Source organism: Mastacembelus armatus, chromosome 6 (genome assembly GCF_900324485.2).
Source record: "Mastacembelus armatus chromosome 6, fMasArm1.2, whole genome shotgun sequence".
Lineage (NCBI taxonomy): Eukaryota > Metazoa > Chordata > Actinopteri > Synbranchiformes > Mastacembelidae > Mastacembelus > Mastacembelus armatus.
Genome location: NC_046638.1, coordinates 17,421,018 through 17,438,824, shown reverse-complemented (window position 1 = coordinate 17,438,824; position 17,807 = coordinate 17,421,018). Strand labels below are relative to the sequence as shown.

General features: G+C 39.5%; 1 protein-coding gene across 4 annotated transcripts; it reads left to right on the top strand.

Annotated features, from left to right (window-relative positions):
• Positions 1-899: 899 nt before the first annotated feature.
• il34 (interleukin 34) lies at positions 900-17,508 on the top strand. Of its 4 annotated transcripts, none has more exons than XM_026310684.2 (8): positions 900-1,191; positions 4,897-5,181; positions 10,809-10,912; positions 11,500-11,577; positions 11,878-11,955; positions 12,996-13,103; positions 13,863-14,045; positions 14,771-17,508. In XM_026310684.2, exons 2-8 carry the CDS (start codon positions 5,145-5,147, stop codon positions 14,810-14,812), a joined length of 630 nt encoding a protein of 209 aa, XP_026166469.1. In that variant the 5' UTR covers positions 900-1,191; positions 4,897-5,144; the 3' UTR covers positions 14,813-17,508. The 4 variants fall into 4 exon arrangements, with proteins under 4 accessions (XP_026166469.1, XP_026166470.1, XP_026166472.1 ...); XM_026310685.2 differs by having other exon boundaries at positions 900-1,229; XM_026310687.2 differs by lacking the exons at positions 900-1,191; positions 4,897-5,181 and adding an exon at positions 6,381-6,646.
• Positions 17,509-17,807: the final 299 nt, after the last annotated feature.

The window sequence follows — 17,807 nt, the reverse complement described above, 5'->3', positions numbered from 1 at the left end:
GGCGACTCTCATGACTAATTGGAAATCATTCTAAAAAAAAAAAAAAAAAAAAAAAAAAAAAAACTCTGCCGGACAGGAGCGCTGCTGTGCTGCGGGCTTTCCCCGTCTGAGCTCAGCAGCCACCCTGGAACGGTACATGCGGTTGTGGTGGAGGTTTTGGCTCTTAGCGTTTTGGTGGGATTTGGCTTTGGTCTGTAATAATGCAATTATATCCCTTCATCATGCACGCTCAGTCAGCCAGTTACACGCCACAGAGCTGTGGCACAGGCTTTAATGAATATGTATTTATTGACTAATAAGCCTCAAGACGCGCTGTTGGAGCGCACTCCACTACAGGACTACGCAAGGAAACGGAAACGTCATGTGGTTGGATTTGGTCTGGAAGCATTATAATTCTGTCAGAGGAGTGGGATATAACTTCAAAGCTGCAGTGAAGGTGGCAGAAAAACGTGCGCAACAGACTGGAGGACAAACAGCAGGACCCCGGGTAGCATCTCAGAGCAGGTTGACCAGTCATAGTAACAATTCCGGTTAACACTAGACTTCAAAAGTAAAATCCTCAGTGGGACACACCGTGGCTTTTGGATATGCATCTTGGCAAGAAATTAAAGGGGCAGATGAAAGAGGAGGAGAGAAATACAGATGCAGCCTGTTAAAGGCAGGTCCTCCACATTATTCTCCCCAACACCTGTTTTCACTGCCTCCGTTTCCATTGGGGTTTTCCTACAATACTGAATGACAAAGCAGGATTGTACGTGTATTAAGGTTATGGTCAAAACTCTGTAAAGAAAAACTGAGTATGCGTGTGTGTGTGTGTGTGTGTGTGAGGGTGGAGGGGAGGGAGGAGAGGGGGTGGGGGGCGGGGGTAAAGACGGTGTGAGTATTTTAAGGCTCTGAACTTCGGGCGCTTTTATTTTGAAAGCAGAGCGCTTTGGGTGCATGTCTTCAAATTGACTGAGAGCTGCAGACGAGCCTGTTGCGCACTTGGCGCCACACGCAGACAGAGCGCACTGCAGGAGCGTGGACAGACGGAGCCATTCATGGACTTAATGACTTTTAAATTTGTTTTCATGATTTTTATCATTGGATTCCCACAGGATCGACCTTACTTCTAATTTAACACGCGGTCGGCACAACGAGCGGATACAGACTTTACGCATCCCGGCAACCGGGGAGAAAGAACCTCTCGAGGTGCGTGTGCAGCCTACCTACTACATGTGTGTGTGCGGGTGGGTATGTGCGTGTGCATGTACTCATTGATATAGATTTTGTTTTTTCAGACTTTCCACTTTAACACTCTGTGTATATATGTATTTATGTATGTGTGTGTGCGCGTGCATGCGTGGCAGCCTTTCGCTGTCCAGCGATGGTTTCACTTTCGTCAGGTGCGTACATTGCACAAGCGACTCTTTGTTGTGGGGTAGGAATGAGTCCACTGATGAGGTCTGCGAGGCAAATCCACCGTGACTCAGCTCGCGTGGAGTTGTGCAGCCAGACGCGTCAGTTGTCATAGATCAGGAACGGTACGGTGACACAGGACGACCTGGATCCAGAGCGACTGTACAGAAAGGTCTGCATGAACAAAGGAAGCGCTGACACAAGTTCAGGTTAGAGAATAAAGAAGAGAAAACAAGCCTCTTGAGAACAGTGACTCAGATGTATAGTTTACAGAATATGAGCAACATAAGAGCAACACAATCTGCGACCTACCTGTTTGGCCACCTGGAATCACCTTTGGCATCCTGCCTGTAGCTGCTGACACTGGAGCAGCTGTTGGTATAAGGATGTTTATCATCTACAGCTAACGAAGTCGTTTAGGGCATCACACTATTGAAACATATATAACTTGGACTGGTGGGCTGACGGGAAATGCAGTGAGTCAGACACAAGCAATTCGTGTGTGTGTGTGTGTGTGTGTGTGTGAGGGCCAGTGTAAGGTTTGAGCCTGCAGTGGTAGTTCTGTTTTTGTGTGGGGATATTTGGACCCAGTCTCAGGGCATCACAGGAAGTTGGGCAGAGAAGTTTCTGCTTGGCTTCAGAAAGAGGATGGGATTTAGATGCATGGGTGATGGAAAAGGTCAATGTTAGGGTGCTGCAGGAAAGTGGAGTGTTAGGGGCTCCTGCAATAATCATTATTTCAACCATAGCATCAGTTTTGGTTTTCACTGTACCCCCGGGAAGCAGCTTAGAGATGATTCAGAAGGCTCATCATGAGAGGTTCTGTGTTGGTACACAGACACAGTAACATTTGGGTTCCGTGCCTGGTTCTCCTGTGTTTTTTATTCCAGTTTTATTGAACTGGAAACACTATGCATTGAATTCTTCATGCTCAGTTACATGTTTAATCCTGACATCAGCTCAGCAGTATCTCAGGAAAGGCAGGTGTTGTGCTGATAAGAAATATGGAAATACTGTAGATGAGGGCCCGAGCTGTGTACAGAGCTGTGTGTCTGTGTGTAAATGTATTTTCAATCACTTGGATCCACAGTATAACAGACAAGTAAACAGAAACAGGACAGAAAACAGAAAACAGAAAAGTAAAAGAAAAAAATAGTTTAATTCTTAAATCTTCAGAGTTCACAAAATATTTCAACTAAATCTGATTTCTAAAACATTTTTTTTACAAAGACATCTCCATAGTTACATCTCAAGGTTAAGCCATTTTGAAATTAAAAATGATTAGTCTTTGGACTATATCTAATGACCTCTTTGAGATTGTGACTCCCTCATGTGTCACAGGAGCCTTTGAATAAGATAAAATAACCTTCTAAGTAAAAGAACTGCCACCTCTCCCTCTGTCCCCAAATTGCCGACATTGGAAGAGGCTGGCAGTCGGCCACAGACTTCTCCGCTGGTGCCACATTCAACCAGTTGTCAAGTCAGTGAGTTATTGTTGGCTGGCTGCTCACTGATGTGTGACGTGCAGCTATGGAGGGCTGGAATAAATCTGGAAAGACCTAGATAAAAACAGTGAGAACGATAATGCGTGGAGGACGAAAGACAGATACGGAGAGAGGAAAACAAGAGATGACTCAGATGGATGACTCAGTTTAAATTGTTTATTATCTGGATAAAATATCTAAATATTATGTAAAATGTTGAGGCATGTTTAAAAAAACCTTTTTCTTTGGAAAAGTTATGCAGAATATTATCGACACATCAGTACTGTGTTGTGTTCAAGCTTTATTTAAATGTTCTGTCCCGAAATCCACAGAGAATTGTTTAAAAACAGTATATACTTTTGAGTGAGTGAGGACAAATCTGTGACAGTCACTGGGGAATAGACGGCTTTGTTCATGTGTTGTTTTCCAGCAAATCATCAAAAAAATTCCTGAGCTTTGCTGGACTTTGCTTGACACTGGAACATTTTATGGCCACAGAAAGCAGATGGTGCTAATCTGAGAGTCTCTGAATCTAATGGGAAATGCCTGTTTTACTTGATACGTTTCTAAGATTCTGTTGGACACTATCAGAAACACTTGTATAAAGATGAGGCAACCTGGTACAGCAGCACCAACACACCACAGCTTCCAGAAGGATCGCATCTCTCTGTGTTTAGAAACTGGCCTAGTTTGTCAGAAGCTGTGAGGTTTTTCTGCCTAATGTGTAGATGAAGTATTTAGTCTGGGACACATCTGGTCACTTTATGTGACCGTGGTGCCAAAGTGGGGCACAGTGTTTATTGTGATCCAGGTTTGGATACATGTATTATCATGTGGTGCTGGACACATTAGGCAGCTAAAGATGTGGAAATGAAACTATGATACTTAAATTAGTCTTCATCTAACAGAGCAGCAGACGTTTTACTCAGCTTGTGAAAGCTCATAACTACATGGATTGGCAGAAATCTTGTGATAAACATTCATGTCCCCATCCAGATGAATTGCAATAACTTTGAGACTTTGCTTATGTTGGCCTTTAACATAATGCCATCATCAAGTCAATATGTTTGTTTGTGCAGTTTGCTTGGGTTTTGTCAAAAGATGTATTTTGTGCAAATTTGTAAATATTACCACATTTAAACAGAAAATAGTTGTTAAAGTCAAAACAATTTTGTACAAACTGCTGAAAGTTTTCACGATCAAATCAATATTTACTAGTGTCCTTGGTTGCAATCGCAGCATTGAGTGTTTAGAGATAGGTCTGTTTAAGTTGTGCACATCTGGACACAGCATAGTTTCCTCATTCTTTTCTGAAATGTCATGCTGAATGGGGATAGTGAATAAGAGCATATTTGAAAATGTTGTCACAGATGCTGACCTGGCTCACTCGCGAGCATTAACACTGTGCCTGTGTAGCTTTGGCTGGATCGTTGGGGATTGTGTGTGGGTGTGTGTGTGTGTGTGTGTGTGAATTATAGAGACTTGACTTTGAATTAAGTGGCTGTACATGTGACTTTTCAAACAATAAAATGTTAAAGATTCTAGATACTTCTCAGGAGCACTATGTTTCATTTCTGGCATTTTAATTTAAGACAGACAACTGTCCTGCAGTAGTCAAGAAGCACCTTGACACTTAGCAGAACCACATGTACGTAGTAACAAAGCAATTGTTCATGACGACAGGAGGCAGCTTTATATTCAGGAAAACAGGGACTTGGAAATTCTACTTACTGATTTTATTGGTCTTACACCTAAAGGCAGCAGCAAACATGAAGTGCAGGTGAAATGTATATATTATTTAAAACAGAGCAGTATCTTACCATGAATGAAAAAAGGGCCATTGCTAACTTTCTATACTTTTCTTAATATGTTACATACAGTTCATATTATTTTTATATTTCATACAATTATTTTCATATTTTGTAAATAAATATTTGTTGATGATAGTTGGTTTTTGTCCTCATCTATTTGTGTGTCTGTTTTTCCCTGACTAGTTTTTATGTCTTGTTTTCAGACTGTCAACAGGAGTAACCCGAGGGCCATAAACACCTTCTCTGCAGATATGCCTCAATCCAGTGAAGACCTGCTGAAGCTTGACAACCCATGTGTCTTCTCTTGAACTCACACAGTGAGGAGTTGCAGACACCAGTGCTGTAGCATCGTGTGTATGTGTGTGTAGAGGACCAGCCGAGTGTGTGTATACACTGTGCAGAATTTAAAGCGCTGTGGAGTCGAGGACTTAGGCCAAAGAGCATCTTCCAAATGTCCACGTCTGTCTGCCTGCTGGGAGGCCTTTTGGGTAAGAGACATCTTCGTGTGTGTGTGTGTGTGTGTGTGTGTGCTTGTTAACCTATACTGCTGTACTTGCTGCTGTGCTGGTTATTCTTTCTATCCCTGTGGTGAGATAATGCGACTGAAAGAGTGTAGAGAAGATGTGCCACTCTGTTTGCTTTTGCTTTCTCTTACTCTTGTTCACTGGGCCTTAAATTTATGCATGCCTTTTACTGATGTTTTTCATCACGCCCCCGCTTGATATTTTGGTAGAGAATTGTGTGCAAAAGTGGAGCAGGAGCCCAGTAGGGGGAGTTTAATCTACTGGCAAATTATATTTTTGGTGTCCAGTGTTACCATGTTGTATACCACTCTTCTTGTCTAGATCAGCACTGTAATGTGTAGCTGTGTTGAGTTTTGTGCTTTTTTTTGTCGCCGTCTAAAGTTTAAACCGGGTGTACCCCACCTCTCACCCAGTAATGTTTGGGATTGACTCCAGCCTCCCTGTGATCCTGCATAGATGGAATAGGCAGTAGATGATGAATAGATGAAATAATGCCAGTAAGGCAATATTATGGTAGTTTTTTTTTTGGCTTCTTTATTAAATTTGCAAATTTTGGGCAAGTCAATGGGCATTTTGCACAGTGGAAATTCAAAACTCAATCCACTTAGAATTATTTTGGTCAAAATTTTAAATGAAAGCTAAATCATTTGCATGTCATATTGGCAGCCGTGTGTTAAAGTCATTTTAGCTACGTAGCAGTCTGGTTATGTGCAAATATTACCTACAAACCTACAACAAGCTGTTGGTGTGTGTGCACTGACTGAAACATTCATTCTAATTATATTTACCTACTGATGGAGGAGAAATGTTACAGCTTCCTTTCTGTTCGTGCAGAGCTTCTGCAGCCACTCAGTAGAGCTGCTGTTAGCCAGACCATTACAATTTGTAAATAAAGACTTAAAGATTTACTCCTCTTCTGATGGCCTGAGACTGGTGGACCTTATTGGTCCACCTTAAGGTTATAGTTAGCCAATCAGAAGCAAGCTCGAGGCGTGTCGTATGAGTGACCGTTTGCATTTTAATTTGAATTTAGATGCCAAAAGAGCGTGAAATAAAAATGCACTGTTTCACTGACACGTTTGAATAAAGAGTCCAGGAACCCATGACAATATGAAATGCAATTGATTCAGCTTTCATTTAAATTTTTAACCAAAATAATTGAAAGTAAATTGAGTATTGCATACTTTTCAGTATTGCCATTTTGTATACTGAATTGCCAGTTGCAAAATGCATTTTCAAATTGCATCTTCAAATTACACATTGAATTGCCATTTGTAAAATGAGTTACCAATTGAATAAATAAGCCAAAAAACGTCCATACATTTGTGCACAGACTAATAACAGCGATGTTGTTTTCTTATTAGTGGGAGGTCCTGAATCCTTTCAGCAGAGTGAATCCCTATAGCCAACTGCAGGCAGCAGGAACAACGTGTGTGCGTGTGTGTGTTCCATTCAAAGCATACAATTTGAGAATGCGACACAGTGTCAGTGCCCAGTGCAATATGCATGGTGTAACTGATGTGGTAACTTGATTATTCTTTCACAACCGGCAGCAGTTCAGTGCAAACCACAGGCTTTCTTTAAACTCATCAGTTATAACTCCAATAGTTTTGCACAAGCAGAAGAGCTGCTGCCTTGAAGCAATGAGCTGTACAAAAGTACAACTTTTCCAAGTTTTGGCTTAATTTGATATTGGAGGAGCACAATTATTACTGGATAGTTATTTACTATATATAAAGAGGTGAACCATGAGGATGCAGTCTATGCAGTGGCTTTTTCAGACTGTTGTTTCGTTCTGTCTTAGGAGCAGTGACAATATTGTTTTGTGTAAACAGAGCCAGTGTTAGTTGTAGTATCACAGGTCTACTGAATCATGATCTCGTCACAGAGAGGTTACATAGATACATAAAGAGGGCCTGAGAATAAATAATGCAGAGACAGCTTGCTTTAGCTGATATTCAGTTTGCACAATATAAACTGGTTTTTGCATGTAGCTCTTTGTTGCATCCACATTTTGCTGTAATGATGAACTTATCAGTACTATGTAATCAGAGTTTGGGGTTCCCTCCCACAATCTTAAGTCATGCGTTAGAGGAACTTGAAACTCTTAATCTGCATGTTGTTCCAATATGTTAGTGTGTTATCATTAGTCCAGTGTGTCTGATAGGGTGCAGCTGTGCAGCAACCCCAAACTAGTTAAGTGGTACTAGAAAACTGACATAAATGTCATGTCAATAATATACAGAAACCTGTTGGTTTCATTCAGTGTTCTATGGAGCACATAGTCTCTGGCCATTACATACCACAATAATCCACAATGTAGTGCAGAAACCTTAGAGTTCACATCTTTTTCAAGGTTTCAAATGTTTCATAATAGGCAAATACTGTATAATGCAAAGTGGTGTGTTGAATATGCCAATACAATGAATACTAGGCTACTAGCATAATTCCAGAAAAAATGCAAACATTGGTTATCACTGTTGCCTCACAGCAAGAGGGTTCTGGGTTTAAATCCCATTTCACCCTGGAGTTTGCATTTTTGTTTTTGCATTTTGTTTTCTCAGAGTACTCCAGCTTCCTCCCACAGTCTGAACACATACAATTTGAGGTTAGACTAATACTTTAAATTGTCTCTAGGTGTGACTGTGAGTGTTTGTCTGTCTCTATGTGTCTGCCAGGGGCGGCGGGTGGCATAGGCTTGGGAAGGCTAAGCCTTCCCAAAAATTCCTTCCTTAAAATGTGGAATGACAGACTGCTGTTCTTGTTTATATTGTGCACATTCATTTTCATTTTCTCTTCTCTGAAGCTCGACAGAATTGCTACAAGTCAGTGTAACTCTCTCAGCTGGTTCGGGTCTGTAATGTAACTCATAACGCATGTGTGAGCGTGCGTTTGTCTCCCAGTGCCCTCTGCAGCCTAGTTAAAAATGCGAAATGATTTCCATCTACCTTAATCGCCTAGGCTATCATATACTGTATAGACAATGAAGCGACCCCACCTCCCACATTAGCCTTCCCAAACCTCAACCTCACCCGCCACCTATGGTGTCAGCCCTGTGATAGACTGGTGATCTGTTCAGGGTGTACCCCACCTCTCACCCAGTGTCAGCTGGGATTGGCTCCAGCCCCCAGCATGACCCTGGACGGAGAAGCATTAGATAATGGATGGATCGATGTATGGATCTTTAGACTTCACACATCATTGAATGTCTTTACATGCACTTCACTATGGTAGAAAAAAGCCACATATTTATTATGACTCCTAGGGTTACTTTACTTTGCAAAGACTAACTGTAAAATAGTTAAAGCTCTTATTATTTGTTTCCTGGTTAATAGCTCGTTGCTCCAGCTATGTTTTGTAATCTCCCAAACAAGGCGTCCTCCCAGGCATCCTCCCCTCACCTACTGCAGCCTCTAATGTAAACACACTGCAGAGGTTCCAGAGAGCTCATTACTCTCTCTGTTTCTATAGTTTCACTGCAGCTGATCTCAGCAAAGATATCAGGATCATGACGTGCTAAAAGTCAAAATACTTCTGCAGTGTGGTACAATATGTTGGTTCTGCATAAAATTTGAATTGACATGAGCAGTTTATTGAAGTTGTGTTGGACCAGTGTGTTTGGCCTCACACACAGGTCCAGTCTGTGTTTTCGGGGGACAGCTTTCAAAGATTGTTCCCCCTTTGGTACTCACAGAGGTTATGATCCATAAAGGATCTCTGTAGTCCCGTTACACTGATTAATCATCTGTTCACCACTTTTCCTGTGAACCTCTGAAGTACTCAGATGGGATATGAACAACGTCAATTTATGTATTGCCATAACATTTGGTACAGAGGTTCTTTGAATGTTACTGGGTTATGATTAAATATCTGAAAAACTATGTTCATCTTCATTGAGATGGCGAGCATGTTTGCATATCGACTGATTTACTGTAGACTGGATTACTGATAGCATCACCACTATCACTAACTTGAGCTCTTTAAACACAGGATGGTTTTAGTATCTTTTTAATCTGGTAGTCTTCTTAGCTGTTGTGGTTCGGGGAGCAAGCCAACTAAGTGTCACAGTACTGCATAATGTACATTAGTCAGCTTGCTCATAATGATTACAGTTAATGGAAGCCATTCACTAGTTACACAATGTTGTTCAGTCAATGTTGGATTTCTGTTTCCCACATGAAGAAAAACCTGTTTGACCAATGAAGACCTCCTCTGTGTGTTTGTGGTGCAATCTGATCCAACAAGACTGAATCACACTATAAAAAGCTTTTTATCAGTTTACTACAGCACTAATGAAAAGTGCTGTAGTAAACAGTCATTCTAAGTCATTCTAACTTATACAGTAGAAATTAATCTACTCCAATTCACTTGCAAAAACACACACACACACTCACACACACACACACACACACACACACACACACACACACACACACACACACACACACAAACTCTCTCTCTCAGGGACTTACATCTCTACAAGCATGCACTGACATGCAGGTTGGGATACAGATGCACATTTTATGACGCATTCAGTCTCACTGAATCGTTTAGTGCTAACTAAACTAACAATCTTAGTGGGAAGTGGGATATCTGTATCAATCTGTATCAATACTCTAAATTAATCAGAATAATAGAAGCAGCTGTCTGACTATTCAAAGCTGAAAACAACAGTTTCTCTGGGCTCTTTGCACAGAAACACTTCCAGATGGTGCAACAACATGTTCCCTCTCCAACCTGTGAGAGGAGACTTTCTCCTCAGATTGGCAGCAGCACGTTTGCCTGTGTGAGGGATCAGTCTGTTTACGCACACACACACACACACACACACACACACACACACACACCTACACACACACACCTACACACACCTGCATGCATGCACACACACGTTTGGACAGCTATCTCTGGGAAAACACTTAAGTCAGTGACATAATATGTTCTCTGGCCTTTTTCCCTAACCATCATCACTGAATGCCCAACCCCAGCCACAGCCCTCACCCTAACCTGAACCTAATTCTAACCTGAACCTAATTCTAACCTGAACCCTAAAACCAAGTCTTAAAAAGATCTTTGTAAGTGTGAGGTCCTTTATAGAATTTCATTTATAGAATGTAGCACAGTTATTGGTAGTCTGTTTAATATCCAGTTCACACACTATGAGAGGATCTATCAGTATTTTGTGTGAAAATCTGTAGCATCTGTAGTTGGCAGAAGTATTGTGCTTTTTTTTAATTGTTTGTCTTGAATTGTCTGTTGTTGAGACATTTCACATGGACATCATGCACAATGATGTGCATGATGTCCATTGTCAGGACATTTTGTTAAAAATATGTTTAGAATAATAGTCTCTGCGCTCACACATATTTCCCACACATACATCACACTTACTTATTGAGTCAGCACAACAACCAAAGTAAGTCTTCTTCCTTTGTGTATATCGTCCAGACTGTAAAAAAAATAGACCTACATAAATGTACATTCGCTGAATATACTGTAGACACAGTATCAGTAGATTTCTCTGACACACACACACACACACACACACACATTAAAACAGTGACTGTAAAGTTAATCTTGTGTTTCTGCAGGCCTGTTTCTGCTAGTGCCTGTTCTAATGGCCCCGACACAGGCCAGCATGTGCCCACCCTTGAGGACACTCAACGACAGCCTCAGCCACAGGCGACGGTACATGGTGAGAGAATGATGCCATATTTGCAACCATGTCTCTGTGAATCTGTTGACACTTGTACAGTTGTCTTGAAGGTCAGAGGTCAGAGCAGCAGGACTGACCCCAACGCTCGACAAAAATCATCCAGATTCTCTTAAAGGAAAATGTGACAAATAAAATAATTGTGATGGTAGAGTGCCCTTTTAAATGGTCCTTATAATGTGAAAACTGCCACCAACAATAAAGTCAGGGCACACACCAGGCTGGAGCTGCCCCTTCATTCATTCATTATGCACACTATTCTGAGTCCTGATGATTAGATTATAAAATTGTATGAATAATCATTGGCATAAAATTGTATTTTTGAAATTACTGAGCTTACCAATATGTGAGAGATATTATCTGTAAACGGGGCTGGTACAGACGGGGCCTAATCACTATACTAACACTATACTTCACATACATGAACTGTTTGAATTTGTTTAATTTTGAAGTAATTTCTTTTCTCTTTTCTTTTTCTCAAAACACATTAAAAAAGGCTTTCTGAGGTTTCGGGGGTTGACTTATGAATTGCATATGGTAATTTGTGTCTCTTCTTTTTTTTGTTATAGAAGCACAACTTCCCTATCAACTACACCATCAGGGTTCATCAGAAGGAAGTCTTTAAGCTGTCAAACATCAGCAGAATGGTAAAAATTATGACACTTGCTACTCCATCTTTGAGTAAAGCTTAAATGATTGACTCTTCCTTTTCCTGTCCGAGGAAAAATAGTGGAGGAGATATCTTGAATGATGCATTTCGTAGGTGTAATGAGACTCACATTGGCAAACTTCAAGTCTATGACCTTATACTACCAGTCTAATCCACCTGCATCTAGAACTGCAGTTTGTACACTGTAGTTACAGTATAGCACTATATGGTTCTGAAATATATTTATCATCCATTGCTTCTTTACATTTTTTTCCTTTCCCATCTCCTCTTCTCTCAGAGGTTACGGGTGAAGGGGTTGGATGAGCTGGTTCTCCAGAGGCTGTGGTTCCAGGTCAACCAAGGTGTGTTAAAAAAGGTAGGAATACAGCCTACATAAAAATATGATGGGTTACATTTTGTCCAGAAACAGAAATGTATAAGTAGTAAGTAATAATTAATTTCAAAATAAAAAATGAATTAATTTCATGCTAATTTTCTTTTTCTTCAAATCTCAGCTCCTGTATGCCACATTCAGCACAATAACACTGTCTCTGTTTTGCCAATTTCTTTCAGTAGCATTAGTTTTTGCTGGTTCTGTTTCTGGAAAATCGATGCAAAAACAAACCCCCTCTTCACAAAAATTGACATATTAATATTTTGTACTGGCAGGTCACTGTATCTCAGTACTGCCAGAAAAGTTATGCAACTGATCCTCATTGTTGCCAACAGAAGGCATGTGTTATTACTGAGAGATTTTTCTGTTGCTTTTGACAACTGTTCCACAAAGTTCTATAAATGCTTACAGACTGTGTCATGCAGCCATTACCTGTGGGACAGAAACAAAATGCTGTTCAGTTTCAGTACTATAGGGCTAATGGTATGCCTGATGTTAGAACAAATCAGTATGCAACTATGTAAGAGAATGTTTGTAGATTCTTTATTAATACAAATTTTTGTTGCATATAGAAATAAACATTTTAACCTGCTGGTCATCCAGACGCCTTAAGGGTTGGCTCCTGGACAAAGTTTGGCTTAATTAAAAGCTTCTCAAATGATGCCACTTTATAAAATAGTGAGAATTTGCTCATGATCTAGGGGCATGATATCATGATGAAACTACTGGGGGCACAGGGCGTCTGTGAAAGATGCACGCCCCCACCCTAACCCTCAAACCTAGAAACACAGAGTTTCATTAGTTGAGTTGTGTAAATGGTTAATTTCATACAGACCCTCTATAACCCATGTTTGAGGTCACTTCTGAGCCTTGGATTTCCTTCCACCCACCCCTTAATTTAACAGCATACAAGACTTTTTTGAAATTCCTTTCCATCTTTACAGTGTTACAGACACATGCTGCTGTCAGTTATAGACAAGTAGAAACTTGACTCATAAACTAAAGACAAATTGCAATTTTAGATAATCCGGGTTATGCCTGAGAGACACCCTTCACGTCCATACACTGCTGAGTTGGAAAGACGCTTCAGGGATGCCGAGGGAGTCTTTGTACAGTCACAACCTGCTGAGGTAAGACAGAGTTCACATATCCGTACCACAGCTGTATTCATGTTTTGTACCACTTTGTAGACATGGACCATTGGATAGTGCACTGTACATGCATCCAGCATCAAAACCAACCAGATATGCCAGATATCATTCCATAATCTTATTCAGTTTCTTTGTTTTTGTTTTCTTTGTTTTTATTTGCAGCACAAGCTGTATCTTCTGCATTTGTACTTAATAAATAGGTTAAATACACAGGCAGAGTTGAAGGGTAATAATCAGTGGAGTTGGCTAGTCTTTGTACTTACTGGTATAACAACCACTTGACAGGCTCCAGCCCCCTGCTGTTTTCCCCAGCCTCAGTCCCCCAGATTCCCAACTCACCTCAGAGTCCTGGTATTTATCCAATCACTATGAATGATAACATTAACAGAACATATTACGATTTAAGAATTTTCTTTTAAGTGTGATTATTCCAAAAATCTGAGTACAACTTTTACTAAATAAGGATATTTTTGAGAAAGGACAAACAGACGAGTTAGGTGCTATGAATGGTTTCACACTTCATGAATGCGGGTACTTACTATGCCCGTAGATGGTGATTGTGCAGGGAATGGTCTGTGTGTTTGAACTTACACTATACTGTATGTAACAGCTTCACACACAAATGGTACACCACCACCATCATCATCATATTGACATTTACCGTCACTGTTTAGCCAAATAGTTGACCAAAGTAACAACATCCAAATATTCAACACTATTTGACATCTGTGTGTCCAGGTTTTCCAACAGGAGCTTCCAGAGTCTATCCAGAACATTTGGGACTGTTTAACAGAAGAGCCTGACAGAGTGCCAGAGTCCAGCTGGCAATTTGCTTCTCCGAAATCTCTTCTGGACAATTTCTTACGCACCATGCACTGCCTCTTTAGGGAGTGCTTTCCAACCGGGACGTGCAACAGGACTGTGAGTGTAATACAGGAAATGTGTGACAGCGCTGGGGTCACAACTTAGAATTTAAAAGTTTTATTTTCTAACATAGGCATTTTGCTAAGACCTGTAAACAAGCCATTACAATAATCTAACCTACTGAAGATAAATGCGTGAACAAGTTTTTCTGCATCTTGTTTAGACAGAAAACCTTTTATTCTAGCAATGTTTTTTAGGTGGTAATAGGAAGATTTAATGATGGATTTTATGTGGTTGTTAAAATTCAATTCAATAAATTACAAAACCTACACGGTTGCCCTGTTCATATGATGCCATTGTCACAGGTTCATCTACTACAAAGACACTGTAGTTCCACACACATCACTGCTACACTACAGAAATATACATACATTGTATTATAGATATTATATCAGCTAATTACCAAATAAAATCAAATTTCACTCACTTGGCATTCTGGGAACTTTGCTTGATTAGGACCAAGTAACCAGTAACTTCCTGGAGTCCCCAGATAACTATTGTAAAACAGGAAAATGTTAGAATTATAATTTGGTTGGGGCAGAGCTGGATAACGGTGTAAGAGTCACCTACAGTAGATGCTCACGCAGTGAAATGTGTTATGGTTGATATGTCCTCTGGTCATATCAAATTAACACTGAGAGTTTATTTACTACTGGGGAGTTTGCTTTAAGAAACAAAAGTATACATTCTTACCAACTTTTCTCTTTTCTTCTATTTTTCAGACTGCTGCTTCCCACTGGAGGACAGGCATGAACAAGCCCTGAAAGCTGAGAAGCAGCCAGCTGTTGATACTGATTAAGGATTGCTATCATTGTCTTGCTCAAACTAAAGGGACAAGGTTAAGGGGACAATCCAGTCCAGAGTCCAGTTCTGATTTGTGAACATCATCCCAAATCTGCCAAACAGAATAAAGGCTGTCTCAATGATATGATGAAGACATGAACCCTGACCCAGCTTCATCAACCAAAGCAGACTGACACTGTAGGCACAGAAGCAGTATTCCTGGTTTATGAGCATATGGACTCTAGGCTGAAATAAATAAAATCTCCTTTGAGAGTAAAAGCTTCAACTCCTCACATTTCCCGAGCCTTCATCAGGCAGGAAGACCAGCGTATTTTTCTCTTGATGGCTTCTCAGATTGATGCTTTGCTTCTTGTGTTTCTAGTTTTTGAAGAGATTTGTTTATGTTTGCATATATTGACTAAATGTATGTTTAATCAGTATACTAGATGATATATTTTCTAGAGTGGATAATTTATGAAGGAGTGTAAGGCACAAATGGCTAAATCCTCAACAAAAAGATACGGTTAACTTCACCTGGAGTGAAGACCTCACTGTTGCTTTGCCAAATGTCTGCCCAAAAAGCCTGTGATGGACTCCTATGGACCTGCATCACCTTAAGCAGTAAGAAAGATGTTACATAGGATTGTTATTACATTCAGAAACATCTGCTGATTATGTACCATAGCCATGCTATTTTTTATCAATTCCTCTTTCAAACGTCATTGAGTTAGAACATGAACTGAACTTCAATCCTGAAGGCAAACCTATAACTGCTGTCTTCTCTTTCTTCTTCAGCTAATGACTATGCATTTACCTATGGCCTGGAGGCCTAAACTGCATAATTGAAAGCTGCAAAAACAAGTTCATTTTTACCCTATTTTTTGTATTTCTGTCTCCAAGTTTTGCATGTGCAGAGCGGAGTTGAACCACAACAAAAAACAGTGATCTCCGTCCTTATGCATTTTAACATTCACTGTAGATTAGGAGTTAAATTTGTTTTTAGCTGTGATGACTCAGATGTGAAAATGTTCAAAAAGTGTGTATTTACCTAAATTATGAAGTCAGAATTTGTTAACTTATAATTCTAACTAATAATTAGCCCCCACATATGGATACATTTCAATTGTAATGAATTGAATAAACAAAATAATTACCATAATGTTTGGCTGATAGAAAACCAACATGCTGGAAATGTGTGAGGCCACTGTTATATAGGTGCCAAAGCACGCGAAACTGGCTTCCTGTGTTTGAGTTGCTCCTTTCAGAATTTCACCTACGATCATGTTAAACATCCACAAATGAAAAGCTGTAAAGATTAAGAAGTAGATCACTATTTCTTCTCTTAGGTTTCTGTTTGAGACTGCCTCTGTGGTTATGCCAGCTTTATGTTTTGTTTTCCACTTGTGCAATTCAGCTCCAGGCTGTCTTGTTGTTGTTACATGAAATAACTGTGGATGGTGAGATCAAATCAAGTCAATTTTATTTATGTAGCACATTTTAAAAGGTTAAACAAAGTGCTGTACAACATGTGTCACATAGTAACACAACACCAAGTGACAAATAAAACATCGAGGCTCCTTAAAATAATAAAAGTTTAGGCTCTAAGAACAACTAAAAGTTAAGGTAAACAAGTGAGTCTTGGGATTTTTCTTGAAAATATTTAACCCATAAAGGGAGGATATTCCAAGCTTTTGGTCCAGCCTCCGCAAAACCATGGTCCCCCTTGTGTAGTGGAGTAGGGAAGGATAAGCTCTAAGATATGCACCGCATTGTTCCATTACTCCTTCACTGATTATGGTTTAATTTATTGTGATAGTATATTTTTCACAAAGTTGTTACCAGAGTTGATTTCAAAATTGAACAAATTGGCAATCTAATTAATTGAGTAACTTTTGCAGTTTTGTAACTCCTATTCTTCATGATCTGTGGTTTAACAGAAACTGACAGAAGATACTGTATAAATGCAATAATAACATACACTCAGAAATGTCATTTCCAAAGTTTGGATTACATGAAATTACATTTATCCCACCCAAATTGAATAGATAATGTGATGTTTTATATTACTCATAAGCTATTTGTTGCATGGAAACTTGAGTTGCTCCCAAGACTGCACAAAGACTGAATGTATGAAAGTTTCAGTTCATGCATTCACTGCTCTCTTCAAATATGATGTATGGTTCAAGCCGCCCAAGGAGAGAGAATGAGATGTTTAATTTATATATCCACAGCAATGGGTTGACAAATAGAGAGCTTTAAATATGTTTTAGGGGACTAAGGGTGTTCCTCATGCAAAGAAGCTGTATAATAATACACAGTAACAGTTGAATGGTAACTATTGGTATATTGATTTCAATGCAGTAAGTGTGTTTTAACTATATTAATCATATGTAACTGTACGGCTGTCTTTTTTTAAACATAAGAGCATTTTAATGTGTAGTCAGAGACTCCTGATTGTGAACCTAGTGATATTTCCCACAATTGACTGGCAACAGCAGAGAGAGGGTAAATACAAACACATGGATTAGAGTAATGTCCATGTTCCTAAGAGAGATTTTAGAAACTTTTTATACACAAAGAATGGAAAATATTTATTTTTTGGAAATGTATAATGTTACATGACAATACTTTTATATAAGATATAAATTGCTACTAAATAAAATGCTATTTTTATCAACTAAGCCTTTGTTCAGTAATTATTAAAGTCTAATTATTTTTCTATTCTATACAATTTTTCCACATTCTTTCTGTTAAGAAAGACGTGGGTCTGACTGGCCAGGATAGCTCACCACTAAGCCCCATGTCATGACATATAAAGATATTATATTTCAACATGTCTATTTGCTGTACATAGTAAAATGCAGGTTTTTCAGACTTGTTATGGTCATTATTTCTCTAAAATAAATAGGAAAAGCGCAGACTACTCTCTGTGGCTTCTTTTGCAGGGTTGATATTATGCAATAACGTATAATTTGT